Source organism: Oncorhynchus gorbuscha, linkage group LG08 (genome assembly GCF_021184085.1).
Source record: "Oncorhynchus gorbuscha isolate QuinsamMale2020 ecotype Even-year linkage group LG08, OgorEven_v1.0, whole genome shotgun sequence".
Lineage (NCBI taxonomy): Eukaryota > Metazoa > Chordata > Actinopteri > Salmoniformes > Salmonidae > Oncorhynchus > Oncorhynchus gorbuscha.
Window position 1 is genome coordinate 44,802,876 of NC_060180.1, and position 17,227 is coordinate 44,820,102.

Sequence of the window (17,227 nt, forward strand, 5' to 3'; positions counted from 1 at the left end):
AGTAAGACAGCAATGGATGGCATAGACAAAATGGTGGCAGGTAGCCTAGCGGTTAAGAGCGTTGGGCCAGTAACCAACTTCCTGAGTTGGCTTGGTGAAAGATCAGGCAATGTCCCCTTGAGCAAGGCACTTAAACCTAATTGCTCAGGAGAAGAGTGTGTGCTAAATTACAAAAAAATGTAATATAAACTGAACAACATATTAGGGTGACACTGGTCCCATGTTTTATGTGGTGAAATAAAATATACTAGAAATGTTCTACATGCAAAAAAAGCTTATTTCCATCCAATTTTGTGCACAAATTTGTTTACATCCCTGTTATTATGTATCCTTTGCCAAGATAATCCATCCACCTGACAGGTGTGGCATATCAAGAATCTGATTAAACAGCATGATCATTACGCAGGTGCACCTTATGCTGGGAACAATAAAAGGCCACTCTAAAATTCTGCAGTTTTGTCACACAACACAATGCCACAGATGTCTCAAGTTTTGAGGGAGCATGCAGTTGGCATGCTGACTGCAGGAATGTCCACCAGAGCTGTTGCCAGAGAATGTAATGTTCATTTCTGTACCATAAAATGCCTTTGGCTGCACGTCTAACCGGCCTCACAGACCACGTGTAACGACGCCAGCCTAAGACCTCCACATCCTGCTTCTCACCTGCGACATTGTCTGAGACCAGTCACCCGGACAGCCGATGAAACTGAGGAGTATTTCTGTTTGTAATAAAGCCCTTTTGTGGGGAAAACTCATTCTGATTGGCTGGACCTGGCTCCCCGGTGGGTGGCTGCGCCCCTGCCCAGTCATGTGAAATCCATAGATTAGGGCCTAATTTATTTATTTCAATTGAATGATTTTTTTTATATGAACTGTAACTCAGTAAAATTATTGAAATTGTTGCATGTTGCATTTATATTTTTGTTCAGTATATAAAACAGTATGAATATCAATGGAAGAATGTACATCTGCAAATATTACCTTGAGAGAAAGTGATGAGGGTTATGGTGGAGACAGTTTCAGGTCAAGTCAGTCAGAGAGTTCAAACCAGCTAACAGGACAAAGGTTAAGTTGGAGGTGTAATCAGAGCTGCCATTCTGTCACTTTCAGTGTTGCAGTGCAAAGTAAACCTGTGCAATCTGTCTCTGTGAATTGCCTACTGTCCAGTTTCTAATCAGGAACAGACACTGACACACACACACACCCTGGTAGTGAGTCAGCAGCTCACAGACGCCACTGCATCTGGTCCATCCATCCAGCCAAGAAGGCTGTCCTGTCCTCTCTATGCTGCTGACTGACACAGTTTTCAGTGTTCCGCTTCCATAAGTGTGAGAATTTAGCAATTTTCAAACACCTGAAACCACTTTTCCCTGCAATCTAGAGCCATAATCATTATACTTAATTGTATGTAAAAAATATATATATATATCTACAAATATATGGGTTTTATATATATATATATCAGTACAAGTCAAAGGTTTGGACACAACTACTCATTCAAAGGTTTTTGTTAATAAAAAAAAAAAAAAATGAGATTCTTCAAAGTAGCCACCATTTGCCTTGATGACAGCTTTGCACTCTTGGCATTCTCTCAACCAGCTTCATGAGGTGGTCTCCTCAAAAGGTGTGCCTTGTTAAAAGTTCATTTCTGGAATTTCTTTCCTTCTTAATGAGTTTGAGTCAACCAGTTGTGTTGTGACAAGGTATGAGTGGTAAACAGCCACATTATGGCAAGAACAGGTCAAATAAGAATAGAGAAAGGACATGGCAAATCTTTTCAGTCTCTTGAGGGGGAAAACGTGTTGTTGTGCCCTCTTCACGACTGTCTCGGTGTGTTTGGATCATGATATTTTGTTGGTGATATGAACACATAGACTGACCAGATTAATCCAGGTGAAAGCTTTGATCCCTTATTGATGTCACTTGTTATTAAATCCACTTCAATCAGTGTAGATGAAGGGGAGGAGACAGGTTAAATAAGGATTTTTAAGCCTTGAGACAATTGAGACATGAATTGTGTATTGTATTGAATTGTGTATGTGTGCCATTGGGCAGGGCAGGGCAGGGCAGGGCAAGACAAAAGATGTACGTTTCTTTGAATGGGGTATGGTAGTAGGTACAAGGCGCATCAGTTGAGTGTGTCATGAACATGCTCAACAGTTTCCTGTGTGAATCAAGAATTGTCCACCACCCAAAGGACATCCAGCCAACTTGACACAACTATGGGAGGCATTGGAGTCAACACGGGCATCCCTGTGGAACGCTTTCGACACCTTGTAGAGTCCATTCCCGATGAATTTAGGCTGTTCTGAAGGAAATAGGGGTGCAACTCAATATTTGGAAGGTGTTCCTAATGAGTGAAGAAGAAAAGTAAGATCAGGTGGGACCATTCTAGCCAATGAGAGGGCAGATATGCGTGTGAACGACGGCACAACAAAGTCCAGAATGCCACTTGCATCTACTTATTTCAGTACATTTGTAACAGCCTAAACCTTCAGAAACGTCTATTCAATGAAATACGGCTTAAGTAATTCGACACTCTCTCATAGAACGCCATACAAAAAAAGGTTTATCTCACGCAGACAGATTTTGGGAGTAAATCCTCTCACTTCGCGTCTTCCTCTGATATAAAAAATATAAACCCTGGATTGCTGATGCTATGTATTGGCCAATGAAAGGCTTTGAAGCCACTGGTTGGTCATATTGGCACTCCCCAGAAGAAGCAGTCCTCCATAGGAATGAATGGAATTCTACATTATTTCCATGAAATGTTTCAAGGACATAATGACATGTATTTAAGTATTTTTGTTGTTGTAATTATACTGTAAGTAAAATGATGACAATGTAATTCAAAAGTATGCATTAAGGTGTCTGTCAAATAATAAACAGCAAAAACAAATGTTGACATTAATAAATTCCAAAATATTTTTTTTTACAAAGGTAGGGGAGTTCCAAGATGGAGGCGTGGTGGCTTCAAAACAGCGGTTTTCCCTTGTTTAGTCAACTAGTATATACTGCATATCAAATATTGGGTCCTTGTTTAGTCAACTAGTATATACTGCATATCAAATATTGGGTCCTCCCGGGAATAGCGATTGCCAATTGGCTAATAAGATAACGATTGTCCCTATGTCCCCTCTCACTCTCATCACACCAGGATTTTATAGAGGGGTGAAAGGATGTCCTGAGGCTGGGTTGATGATCTGTCCCAAAGCAGCTGCTCAGGTGAGAGATTTCACTGGTTTCAGGTGTTGCATACATAAAAGGATTGGCAGCACCATTTAAAGGAATAGTGAAGTCTTCATAAATCCTTCATAAATAGAAAATGTATTGTCATTGGTTGGTTGCATAAATAAACACTTGGAAGAAGTGGAACAAGGACAACGCAAGTACAAAAGAAAAACCCTCATCAGTTTATTGTCTTTCAGCAAGAAAAGGTTTTAATAATCTCATATTGCTTAACGTCGCCCAAGGAGTTTCCTCAATCCTCCCGTCAAGTTTTTTAAGAGACTAAAACACCTTCCATCGAACCAACCACAAAAAAAAAGTTTTACAGTATCTCAATACAAAGTGTCTATTGTCCTCAAACTTGACAAATGTGCCAAGAACAACATGGATTCCTTTCCTCTTAAGCTATGTAGGCCTATATGTCATGAGGAAACATTCAATGCCTGTATTGAGCAATGCCACAGTTCAAGTAGTAGAAACAGAATTAACACTTCCGCACCTCTGGCAGTTCACACAAAAACGTTCTTAAAAAGGTCACATCATCAGATGAATAACGCCACCAATCAAGAGTTAGTGCATTTCTATGGCAAATGCTGATGACCCCCGATAATCATAATCATTCAATTCTAACATTACAAATACTGTTGGATTGCACTTTCCTCAAGCTTTCATCTCCTGTGGCATATTTCAGAAAAAATATATATCTAAAAATACAAAAAGCTTATACTTTGAGTAACAGAATATAACGTACAGTCCATTTATGTTTTGATCAAGCACATGTGTGGTGTGTTCCCCCCCCCCATCACCATAAACGGAATTTTCTGGTCGGGACACATATTTTCTCACTAATAACAAGTGCTTTGGTTATTGGGTACAATATGTAGAATGTTGTTCTAAGAATATATTGAAAATAGTTTATGCTACATTCAGTACAGTAGATCAACTGATAACTGGGTTATAATTTGACAACAGAAAAAATCAGTGCTACTGTCAAATTGCGCTACATCAGTTCCTATAGTTGCATGACTACGTACTCAAATACTCAGAACGAGTTTGGTACGTACCACAGCTAGCTACGCCACCGAGTCAGCCATCTTGTTTTCCTGCACCATTATATTCTAAACCCACTTTAATGATCTGCCGTGCATGGACATCACACCAATTAACACGTATTTGAAAATACATCGAAATTCCACGGTATTGGGTGTAGTACGGTCTCATTTTATATTAGCACCAGTTCTTTGTGTTGTCAAAATGGGGCCCAGGAAGTCCAAATAAAAAAGAGCACCTGACAAATATAAACATATTATGATATAGTACATGTAGTCAATCATCCACTGGATGACCAGGCCCACTAATGAAAACAAATAGTATCCCATAAAAGAAAATGTGAAAAAAATGGGTACAAAAAAACAAACAAACAAACAAATAACAATAGCAAACAGAATCTTATAAAAAACAAAGTCCCAGCTGACATTCAAGTTCCGGTCAAAGTTCCAATCAAGTGAAATCACATTCACAAATCTGTTGGAATCATCCTAGTGCAAATCCGTAGAATAGCTTCAGTACGCAAACACGTCCGCCCCCTCAAGTTGCTTCACTCAATCAAGCAAACACATTTGCCCTCAAGTTGCGTCAGTACGCAAGCATATCCGGCCCTCAAGTTGGCCTACTAGGATAGCTACAGAACGCAAACAGGTCCCACAGCCGCCTAGTCTACATCTCTGGAGCGGCCGCGGGGAGTCCCGCGGGCAGTTTAGTAGAAGTCTGTAGAAGATGGTGTTCCTCTGTCTTTAGTCGCAGGCAATCCTCTGTGGCTGTGCGGGGCGAAGCTGACGAGACAGGGGTGACGTGGACGGGGTGCACCAGCCGGACGTCCAAGGCCTGGTTGTGCTGTGCCAGGGAGTTGAGGCGGTAGTGCAGAACGAGCTCCTTCAGAGAGCAGTGGAGGTCGTAGGGCTCAGCGAAGCCGTAACCACGTGGCGTGCTGTAGATCATGCAATGCTTTACTTCTTCATTCACACTGAAAGGTTACAGAAGACAGATATGTTAGTACCAGTGTAGCAGCCCCTAAGCTTTGAAACATGCATCAAAGTGAAGTAACTGCTTTACAAGAGCCTATAAAGTAGAGCCATCTCATAACGGCATAGCAGTATTCACATATTTTTCTTCATCTCCTTTTCCTTCATGACTATTTACATAATGTTCATTTCTCACAGGAAGAGAACACTCACACCACAGAGCAGGCGTAGCAGCCCTGCTTGCTGCTCTCTCGGATCAGGAAGGTTCCGGTGGGTTTGTCCATCAGCATCTCCTCAGCCTGCGTCCTGCTCAGCTCTCCAACGAACCAGGTCCCCTCATCATGGTGCGCCAGCTTCTCCCGTTCCCCCTTCAACACATAGGTGCTGCACACACACCAGGGAGGACATTGTTAAAAACCTTTCATTGATACCAATCATTCATAAATAGTGAGCATACTATTTAAAAAAAAAGTGTATTTGATAATTTCTAAACATATATAAGCACCACAAGCATCTCTAAGCAAAAACGAAGTACAATTACAAAGTATTATAAGAATTTACAGGTCTATACTATGAAATACTTACTCATCACTGCTATCGTCTTGGATCCCGAGCCAATCGTTAATGCGTTTCTGTCGCACACCTTTGTGATTCAGCCAACTGAAAAACCAAGGGGACCAAAAATGAATGTCTGTGCCAACCCACTGGGTACATAATTTCAATGTCTAGTCTTGATTACATTTTAGTTAAATTGTCAACCAACGTGAATTCGACATGAAATCAAAAAAACATTTCACCATGTCATTGGATTTAGGTTAAAGGTTTGGTGAAAAAAAGACAAAATTCCCGTATGTTGTGTCAACGTCATCACATATATTTTTTGTTGTTGTTGAAATGACGTGGAAATAACATTGATTCAACTACTTTTTGCCCAGTGGGAAGGGCTTGAAAAAATCTAATTCATTAACAGTGATTGGAATAAAACAGAATAGAATAGAAGTATTGTAACTTACTTGAAGTACTGGTCCCTTATGTTGCGTAGCTCTATGAGGTCAGGCCTGAGGCTGTTGATCCTCCTGTCTGTCTCTCTATAGTCCTGGACCTGGGACCTCAAGTCCTGCTCCAGGTGGAGCTTACTGTTGTAGATCTCCCCCAGCCGAGACTTCAGCTTCTCATAGTTCATCAGGAAGCTGGAAGGGCAAATGTCAATGGTCATAAGGGGTCAAAAGATGGGTCATGGATCAAGCCACTGAGCTGAAACATAGCTGCATGCACGTTGGAAGGAGGAAACAACAAAGAGACATCTATCTATCCACACTATAAGCATATGTGGAGACTCCATGTCGAGAGACGTAGCGATGTTGCTGCCTTAGTTTGCCAGACTCACCTCTCCAGGTCCTTCTCTGTTCCCTCAGATCGACTGCTCCTCTCACACTCCTCCCCGTAACGCTCCTGCTCACGACACTGCTCCTCGAAGATCAGCATGGTCTCGTTGAAGGCATCTATCGCTGTTCTCTTCATCTGGATCTCCTGTGAGGTTTTACTGTAGGCCTCGTATAGACGGTCAAATTCTTGACTCTTCTCCTGATACTGACTGTGGTACTCCTGGAGCTTCCTGCCAGCCACGTCAACACTGTCCTCTTCCACCAGCTCATCCTGGGTACAGACAGGCAGACACATGTAATACAGCAGACAACTAATTACTTGTCTGTGTATGACGATTATCTTCCATTTACTTAGGAGACCAAAGGCAAATTTCACTCCCTCACAAATTTCCATCTCAAAATGGACACAAACATTCTTGAGACGGAGGGTAGATGAGAGGTGTGGGTGGGTGTCTCCTGCCTACCTGTTGGAAGCGGGATACCGGGTGTGTGAGCATGACGTCAAGCACAGCGTTGTACTCCACCAGAGGATGGTGCTGGTAGTGCCAGATGAGCTCCACCACGGAGCTGAAGGTCAGGGGCTCTGAGAATCCGTACTTCCCCTCACGGTGGTAGATCTTTATCAACTTGCTGTGGCCGTCTTTCCTCAGCGTCAGCGTGAAGTCTCCTTGTGTCTTAGTGGAAGCGTCACGAACTAGGAAGGAACCGTCAGGTGTGTTGCAGAGCTTCTCGTTGACTTCCTCCCTGGAAATGTCTCCCCAGTACCACTCGGCATCTTGCAGGGGAAAGACTGGGGCTTCCCTGAGGCAATTGTGGCTCATGGAGGAGGTCATGGGCTTTGTTGACCTAGGAGGGAGAGCTGAGAGAGAAAGAGAGCGATCAGGATGACAGTTTCCTGAGATAATGATTAGTTTGAGAGGAAGTGAAATAACTGCAAACATAAACTATCACCTCACTATCACCACCGGCAGACCCACAGCTGTTTAAATGAATGATCCCACACACAACACCCCCCCCCCCCCCACAAACACACACCCTCTTTGCAAACTTGTCAGATCTCCAGACAAGCCTAGGCATGTCCAACATAGGTTCACTCACAAAGTTGGCTTTTAGTATTTTTTTCATGCAAGGGGAAATAGATTTCACACATCTGTCAACAAGTCTGAAAAATCACCAAAGAAGCTAAAGCAACCAAATGTAAATGCTGCAAATTCAGCACATTTTTACTCTGTCAGTAATGTGCAAATGTAGGCATAACTTTAGATAGGGTCCATTTTACATCCCCTGGTTGTCTTGTGTCCAAAAAACCATCCATCTTCTGGAAGGGCACTAAAGTTATGATCCTCTATAAAACTATTATATTTTTCTTTTACCGCAGGACTTTCAAAACCCTCTTAACTTTTCCATATTGAGGCGAAGGACGATATTTGCGATGTGTTTCACTACAGGCCAAAAGTGCATTTTAGGAACCTGTAGCACAAAAGCTGAAAGCCTGGATTCCTAAACTGTATGACTTGTGACTGTACCCCAAGCCCTCGCTCCAGAGGGTGTCATGAAGTAAAGTAATACACAAATACAGTATATGAAGAATAGACTTCATAAAAGCCCAGATATAAATATCATATTTTATTGCTTTTACCTCAAGAAGCAGTGGAAATTGTCCCTATTTATTTGACACCAGCCAGTTCTAAACATGCTATGGCTATGTCATTCACTGTAATCCCACGGAGACAGTGGAATAAAAAAAAAATACAATATGTGATAATAATAAATGCAATATCACATCAAGTAGCCTACAGCCATCCATTGGCAGTTTCGAAGTAAGTCATGCGACAAGTTGCCTAGTCTGGTCTGGTAGGCTTTCAGTGGTAGCGCACGAATTAACTACGGTCGGCTACAGTAGACTAGAGAAAAAGGGGAACAAAGCAGTCATTTCATTGCGGCATTTCTTCTCCACTCAACATTGTTTACGCGCTGGTAAAACGCGTTATTATAACATAGTAATAGGTTAGAGAGAATTTCATCACCCTATGACCCAAAATACCATGTTTAATTTTGATATATATATCTTTGTAAAGACAAAGCAAGACTGAGAAAGAGCGAATCCACCGCGTCAACGACAAAAGTATTACGTAATTGCCAAGCAGCGAATTGCGCTATGCATGCCTGGGCAAAACACATGGGGGGGGAGGGGGGGGGGACACCTGTGTGTGCACAACTGGTATTATGTCAACTTTCTATCATAAGCGGTTAATAAAATGTGATAGGCATTTTAATAGAATACAGATACAACAAATACCTGGAGGTGCCTGATCCATTTCGACGTAGAATAGGATTTAAGAGGGATAAAAAATCCCGTTCCAAACGTTTAAATTCCTAATCGTTTTGTGGGATACCTTTCCCTTTCTCACGATGCGTAAAAAATACAACTTTCTCTTGCACCAGAGTGAAGGGATCACAATGGCGATTCGTTTTAGGAGCCTATGCGTCCTACTTCAGATTAGACAGTTCAGTAGCAGAATTATTCATTAGTCCAGTTTGAGAGAATATCATCAACGCCAAACTCGTAATTCGTTCAATACATTTAATCACAAAAGCAGTTCTGCAAAAAAAAATGAAGATTGTCATTTCCAGCTACGTTTCTCATTACCGCCGATCGGCTCTGCTCCAAACTTCGTCGCAGAGGCAGCGGTCAAGAGATTTTAAAGGGATCTGCAACATCATCTTGAGAGAAACCACCACGTTTAGAGGGAGAGCTGTCGTCACAAGACCGATTGCTTAATGTAGACAGACTGAAAATACATTTCTGATGTAAATATGAAATAGTATCATGTTGTCGTGTATTGTATTAATTGTAGCCTATATTTGAATGCAGGTTTTATAGACATACGATTATTGGCGAGGGATTTGTTTAATAACCGTTCACGTACACCCCTAAATGAAAAGTGGTACGTTCCTTGCCTGATCGTTTCATTCAAGGTTCTCAATGCAAGGTAACTGTAACTGCGATTACATCGACGACACATGAGATATGAATGAATATAACTAGCGAAGACACAAAGACACAAAGATACATTGTTTATTTTTTAAATATTAATAAAGATAAGCACCATAGTGCCTAGTAGCCCTTTACACTCGTACTCGCCTGTCATCGATGACTATTTTTATTTGTTAATATAGAAATCATGTTGACCGTAACCCTGCAAAAAAGTCATTCATAAACCTTTTTAATTTCCATTTGCATTAGAAAGCTAAGTATTTGTTTCTTGGGCTTCAAGAATGTGACTGCTCAAAGTGCTTTAGGCCTTGAAAAAATACATAATTGAACTGATTGAATGTAATGGGATATCCGTAAACAAATGCCCTGGTCAAGGCTATGACTGCGCCTGCGCAATGAGTAGAGCTTACTCAGGTGTTCAAACGCGCATACCAGACCGAGAGCCTAATGCTTCTCGGGTAGTTATTTATAAGTTTTAGGTCCCTATGTAATCTGTAACGATGAAGCGTTACAAATTCCGCGATATAAATGTAAAGGTAGTTTGCGATTGAGAAGAAATATGGAGCGTGTGAGGTGAATGCAGTCTCCGCTAAAGTAGGAACATTGCTTTTGCATTTCAATCATTCTTTAAAGCTAAACTTCCTGGTATGGATTGAATAGAGCCCTTAGTTTAGAAAACGATATCTCCACAGAGGCAACAGTTTCAGGGATGGTTAAAAACAGCATGCTTGCAGGAGCAACATCAGGGAAACTGGGCTGAAGGTAGTGGTGCTTTAAATAGGCCTACAGCAGTTCTGAAACATCTTTGATTGAGTCTTTCATATTTTCCTTAATTGCCGGCCTCAAAACGTGTCAAAAAGAGATGAACTGTATAGGAAATAAATTGGCAGATGCAAACAGATTATCATCATTAGCAGACAACATTACTTGAGGGCTCAAACAACTCCGGTTCATTCTGGTGAACCTGAGTTTGAGTTATGTGGTTGCAATATCAACAGTTCCTTATCTCTGGTATATCTTGGCATACATCATTCAAGACTAAGTTTAAATTGTCTGCAGCGCAATGGACATATACCCTAATGCACAATGTCTCAGGTAAGTCTGGGTTGTCAATAATCAGTGTCATGTATTCATGGATTCCAAGGGAAGCCAGGCTTTCCCCCCAAAATTAGTAATAACAATTTAATTTTAATTGTATTTTTTTAGCTTTCGTCTCTGTGTTTCATAAATGTCCTTCAATTTGCAAGATACTGAATGTATCTCACCGGAGAAAGCGTCCAAGTGAGCAAAACAGCGCCCCTCTGTCTCTGATTGTGTAGCCCATCTATACTGTCTGGTCAAAAAGAGTATGGCATTGTTGCCTCCCGTAGCATTGAATGCAAGGGAAGCCAGAAAACATTTGGCCTACCTTGATAATTTGTAAAATAACAATAGCCAATCAGCATTGAGCTAAACTGAGTGAGCTCAGCTGTGAATAGTCCTGGTGCACCATAAAAAAGGGTCAAGGGAAGCCAGTTCGAATTTGGCTTCACACCAATCACATCACATTAGAAGCCAAATGTCATTGACAGAAAACTTGAATTGTTGCATCCCGTTGTGTCGTTGTCCTCCAGTGGCTAGCTAGCTAAAATCTTCCCTTTTGTAAATTAGCCATGCATGGAGATAGGGATTTTGACTTGTGGTTTTACTTAATTCTCCATACTGGCCAATAATTATATCCAACCATAAATTCATACATTGTGCCCCTGGCCTGAAAGTTCAACATGTAGCTAGATGTAGTAACTTTAGGCTTATGTTAACTATCTGGCCTGGCGCATCGGTTGCCCATGAAAGGAAGTTAGGCTAGTGAGCAAGCATTTTAGCCAGGTAGCCCAGAACAATAAAAACTAAAAGCATGTAAGACAGAGTAATAGACCGTTTAGAGAATATGAAAGAGGAGGATGGCATTGGCGTATGGTGAGTAAAAAAAAAATCTATTTGCACACACACGCACGCACGCACGCACACATACGCACGCACACACAAATCAGTTCCATGGACAGCTACATTCTATTTAATTTAAGTTGATTGGACTAAATAATTTTTGGTGTCTTTTAGTTGTCATTGTTTTAGACTAGGCATAGGTGATTAGATGATGTTTAAATGGTGCTGGAATAGTGGAGGCAGTGCCTGTTTTCTTTGTGACTTGCGGTAACTCTCCATGGTTCTAAGTCAATAGTTGTTTAGTTGTCCGAAAATGTCGGAAACATTAACAGCTTGACCATGCTGTAGGTCATGTAACTGTTTGTTATATGCAATATGTTTTGTGGACTTCACCAGACAGATGTTGCTCTCCGGTTTCAGGATGAAACAAATGTGTGGTTGATGTTATTCTGCCGCTATGTCTTCTTATTGTTTCGGCCTTACTCCTATCGACCTGGCCTTGGCTTTCGACTCTGTCAATCACCACCACATTCTTATCGGCAGACTCAACAGCCTTGATTTCCCAAATGACTGCCTCGCCCGGTTCATCAACTATTTCTCAGACAGAGTTCAGTGTGTCAAATCGGAGGGCCTGCTGTCCGGACCTCTGGCAGTCTCAATGGGGGTGCCACAGGGTTCAATTCTCGAGCCGACTCTCTTCTCTGTATACATCAATGATGTCGCTCTTGCTGCTGGTAATTCTCTGATCCACCTCTACGCAGACGACACCATTCTGTATACTTCTGGCCCTTCTTTGGACACTGTGTTAACTAACCTCCAGATGAGCTTCAATGCCATTACAACTCTCCTTCCGTGGCCTCCCAACTGCTCTTACATGCAAATAAAACTAAATGGATGCTCATCAACCGATCGCTGCCCGCCCATCCAGCATCACTACTCTGGATGGTTCTGTCTTAGAATATGTGGACAACAAATACCTAGGTGTCTGGTTAGACTGTAAACTCTCCTTCCAGACTCACATTAAGCATCTCCAATCAAACATTACATCTAGAATCAGCTTCCAACAAAGCATCCTTCACTCATGCTGCCAAACATACCCTCATAAAACTGACTATCCTACCAATCCTTGAATTCGGCAATATCATTTCCAAAATAGCCTCTAACACTCTACTCAGCAAATTGGATGCAGTCTTTCACAATGCCATCCGTTTTGTCACCAAAGCCCCATATACTACCCACCACTGCGACCTGTATGCTCTCGTTGGCTGGCCCTCGCTTCATATTCGTTGCCAAACCCACTGGCTCCAAGTCATCTATAAATCTTTGCTAGGTAAAGCCCCACCTTATCTCAGCTCACTGGTCACCATAGCAGCACCCAACCCGTAGTACGCGCTCCAGCAGGTATATTTCACTGGTCACCCCCAAAGCCAATTCCTACTTTGGCCGCCTTTCCTTCCAGTTTTCTGCTGCCATTGACTGGAATGAACTGCAAATATCACTGAAGCTAGAGACTCATATCTCCCTCACTAACTTTAAGCACCAGCTGTCAGAGCAGATCACTGCACCTGTACATAGCCCATCTGTAAATAGCCCATCCAACTACCTCATCCCCATACTATTATTTATTTATTTTGCTCCTTTGCACCCCAGTATCTCTACTTGCACATTCATCTTCTGCACATCTATCACTCAAGTGTTTAAGTACTATATTGTAATTATTTCACCACTATGGCCTATTTATTGCCTTACTTCCCTTATCCTATGTCATTTGCTCACATTGTATATAGACTTTTTCTTTTGTATTATTGACTGTATGTTTGTTTATTCCATGTGTAACTGTTTTGTTGTTTGTGTCGCACTGCTTTGCTTTATCTTGGCCAGGTCGCAGTTGTAAATGAGAACTTGTTCTCAACTAGCCTACCTGGTTAAATAAAGGTGAAATAAAAAAATATATATATATTACAGTGTCAAGGTATATGAACTAATAGGTCATAGACCAAACAAAGCAATTATCACAACACATACAGTAGGTTGTAATATGGGCATTTATTTCATGGCTTGGCTTCCCCTGGTGATTTTACCTTCGCACTGCTACTGACTCAGTATAGAAAACAGTCGGGCATGCAACCTGGACCTACAGGCCTTGTTGTAAACATTTGCGCTCAAAAATGCAAGGTGACGCAGTCGCATACTGTAGCTACTATCGGCCTCTACATATAAAAAAGAGAGAGACAAACAGACAAAGTGACTTTTTCTCTAAGAGAAAGAAAGAAAAAAAGTGACACAGAGAAACAGCAATGAGGATTTCAGAAGTCCAGGGGAGTCTCTCAAGTTGGACTTTGTAACGGCTTTCTAGGTGTGGTGAAGGAGAGTCGGACCAAACTGCAGCGTGTAGATTGCGATCCATGTTTAATGAACAAAAACGTAACACGAATCTAAAACACAAACGTAACGAAAACCGAAACAGCCTATACTAGTGAAACCTAACACAGACAGGAACAAGGACACTAAGGACAATCACCCACAACAAACTCAAAGAATATGGCTGCCTAAATATGGTTTCCAATCAGAGACAACGATAAACACCTGCCTCTGATTGAGAACCACTCCAGACAGCCATAGACTTTGCTAGATCACCCCACTAGCTACAATCCCAATACATACACACCAAAACCCCAAGACAAAACACAACACAATACAAAAACCTCATGCCACACCCTGGCCTGACCCAATACATGAAGATAAACACAAAATACTTTGACCAGGGCGTGACAGACTTAATTGAATTGACCTTAATTGCAGCCCATTTGTGCAGGCTATTAGCCAGACAAAACCTTCTGAGTTTAACAATAAATAGTTGGCTAAATGTATCCTAAGTCGACTACTTTTTCCCTCATTGTTAGGCTAATTGATGTGTAATTTGCAGCTAAATATGAGAAAACTGAGTTTATTAGGCTACAGAAATAAGTTATGAACTTCACAGGGTGGTGAATATGCCAGGTGATGCCAGGTGATGAGCTTGATGCTCCTTTCCAATAAATATTGAGGGTCTTATTCTGGTGACATGATCGATGCTTGGCTGCCGTTTGACAAATAAAAATAATATCGCTCTTATCCATACTAATTTCATAATGTAGGTAGCCTACCCACACTGTGTCTGTGAGCTGTTAGCTAGAGTGCATGTGCCACGACCCACATTTGCTATATAAGGCATTAGTTTCTGTGACAAAACCATCAGTAGAGCTGGTGTCATACAGAGTATTTTCTTAGTACAAGTAAAGTGACACAGGATGGCCATAACGCTTCATGACAGTGTCATAAAGTGTATTTTCTACATGTTATTGAAAATAAGATGAAAAAAACATGACTGTAAAGAATTCATTACAAATGTGTTTTTTTCACTGCCAATAAGTTTATTTTCGTTTGAAAGTTTGTTTCTGCAGCCTCCCTCAAGGTCTTCACCTCCACACTTGGATCCAGCAGAACAGGGCTCCGGGCAGCCGAGCGGAAATGGAGGAAAACTCGCCTCCCTGCGGACCTGGCATCCTTTCACTCCCTCCTCTCTACATTTTCCTCCTCTGTCTCTGCTGCTAAAGCCACTTTCTACCACTCTAAATTCCAAGCATCTGCCTCTAACCCTAGGAAGCTCTTTGCCACATTCTCCTCCCTCCTGAATCCCCCCCCCCCCCTCCTCCCTCTCTGCAGATGACTTCGTCAACCATTTTGAAAAGTAGGTCGACGACATCCGATCCCCGTTTGCTAAGTCAAACGACACCGCTGGTTCTGCTCACACTGCCCTACCCTGTGCTCTGACCTCTTTCTTCCCTCTCTCTCCAGATGAAATCTCGCGTCTTGTGACGGCCGGCCGCCCAACAACCTGCCCGCTTGACCCTATCCCCTCCTCTCTTCTCCAGACCATTTCCGGAGATCTTCTCCCTTACCTCACCTCGCTCATCAACTCATCCCTGACCGCTGGCTACGTCCCTTCCGTCTTCAAGAGAGCGAGAGTTGCACCCCTTCTGAAAAAACCTACACTCGATCCCTCCGATGTCAACAACTACAGACCAGTATCCCTTCTTTCTTTTCTCTCCAAAACTCTTGAACGTGCCGTCCTTGGCCAGCTCTCCCGCTATCTCTCTCTGAATGACCTTCTTGATCCAAATCAGTCAGGTTTCAAGACCAGTCATTCAACTGAGACTGCTCTTCTCTGTATCACGGAGGCGCTCCGCACTGCTAAAGCTAACTCTCACTCCTCTGCTCTCATCCTTCTAGACCTATCGGCTGCCTTCGATACTGTGAACCATCAGATCCTCCTCTCCACCCTCTCCGAGTTGGGCATCTCCGGCGCGGCCCACGCTTGGATTGCGTCCTACCTGACAGGTCGCTCCTACCAGGTGGCGTGGCGAGAATCTGTCTCCTCACCACGCGCTCTCACCACTGGTGTCCCCCAGGGCTCTGTTCTAGGCCCTCTCCTATTCTCGCTATACACCAAGTCACTTGGCTCTGTCATAACCTCACATGGTCTCTCCTATCATTGCTATGCAGACGACACACAATTAATCTTCTCCTTTCCCCCTTCTGATGACCAGGTGGCGAATCGCATCTCTGCATGTCTGGCAGACATATCAGTGTGGATGACGGATCACCACCTCAAGCTGAACCTCGGCAAGACGGAGCTGCTCTTCCTCCCGGGGAAGGACTGCCCGTTCCATGATCTCGCCATCACGGTTGACAACTCCATTGTGTCCTCCTCCCAGAGCGCTAAGAACCTTGGCGTGATCCTGGACAACACCCTGTCGTTCTCAACTAACATCAAGGCGGTGGCCCGTTCCTGTAGGTTCATGCTCTACAACATCCGCAGAGTACGACCCTGCCTCACACAGGAAGCGGCGCAGGTCCTAATCCAGGTACTTGTCATCTCCCGTCTGGATTACTGCAACTCGCTGTTGGCTGGGCTCCCTGCCTGTGCCATTAAACCCCTACAACTCATCCAGAACGCCGCAGCCCGACTGGTGTTCAACCTTCCCAAGTTCTCTCACGTCACCCCACTCCTCCGCTCTCTCCACTGGCTTCCAGTTGAAGCTCGCATCCGCTACAAGACCATGGTGCTTGCCTACGGAGCTGTGAGGGGAACGGCACCTCAGTACCTCCAGGCTCTGATCAGGCCCTACACCCAAACAAGGGCACTGCGTTCATCCACCTCTGGCCTCCTCGCCTCCCTACCACTGAGGAAGTACAGTTCCCGCTCAGCCCAGTCAAAACTGTTCGCTGCTCTGGCCCCTCAATGGTGGAACAAACACCCTCACGACGCCAGGACAGCGGAGTCAATCACCACCTTCCGGAGACACCTGAAACCCCACCTCTTTAAGGAATACCTAGGATAGGATAAGTAATCCTTCTCACCCCCCCCTTTAAGATTTAGATGCACTATTGTAAAGTGACTGTTCCACTGGATGCCATAAGGTGAATGCACCAATTTGTAAGTCGCTCTGGATAAGAGCGTCTGCTAAATGACTTAAATGTAATGTAAATGTAAATTTGTATATGATCACATACCTCTTTATTATCCATGGGAATACCTTGGAACAGATTTCCAAAATTAAAATAACTTCCAGCTGATTTTCTGGTGGTTTTACAGTCATTTATGTTCAACAATTTTGGCTAAATACCAT

The 17,227-nt window shown here is 42.9% G+C and overlaps 1 protein-coding gene across 1 annotated transcript; it reads right to left on the bottom strand.

Annotated features, from left to right (window-relative positions):
• Positions 1-3,390: 3,390 nt before the first annotated feature.
• LOC124041705 (phosphatidylinositol 3-kinase regulatory subunit gamma-like) lies at positions 3,391-9,317 on the bottom strand. The gene is made up of 7 exons (XM_046359600.1): positions 8,934-9,317; positions 7,099-7,493; positions 6,637-6,905; positions 6,263-6,439; positions 5,835-5,909; positions 5,463-5,633; positions 3,391-5,251 (listed from the first exon to the last, which is right to left on the bottom strand). Exons 1-7 carry the CDS (start codon positions 8,950-8,952, stop codon positions 4,945-4,947), a joined length of 1,413 nt encoding a protein of 470 aa, XP_046215556.1. The 5' UTR covers positions 8,953-9,317; the 3' UTR covers positions 3,391-4,944.
• Positions 9,318-17,227: the final 7,910 nt, after the last annotated feature.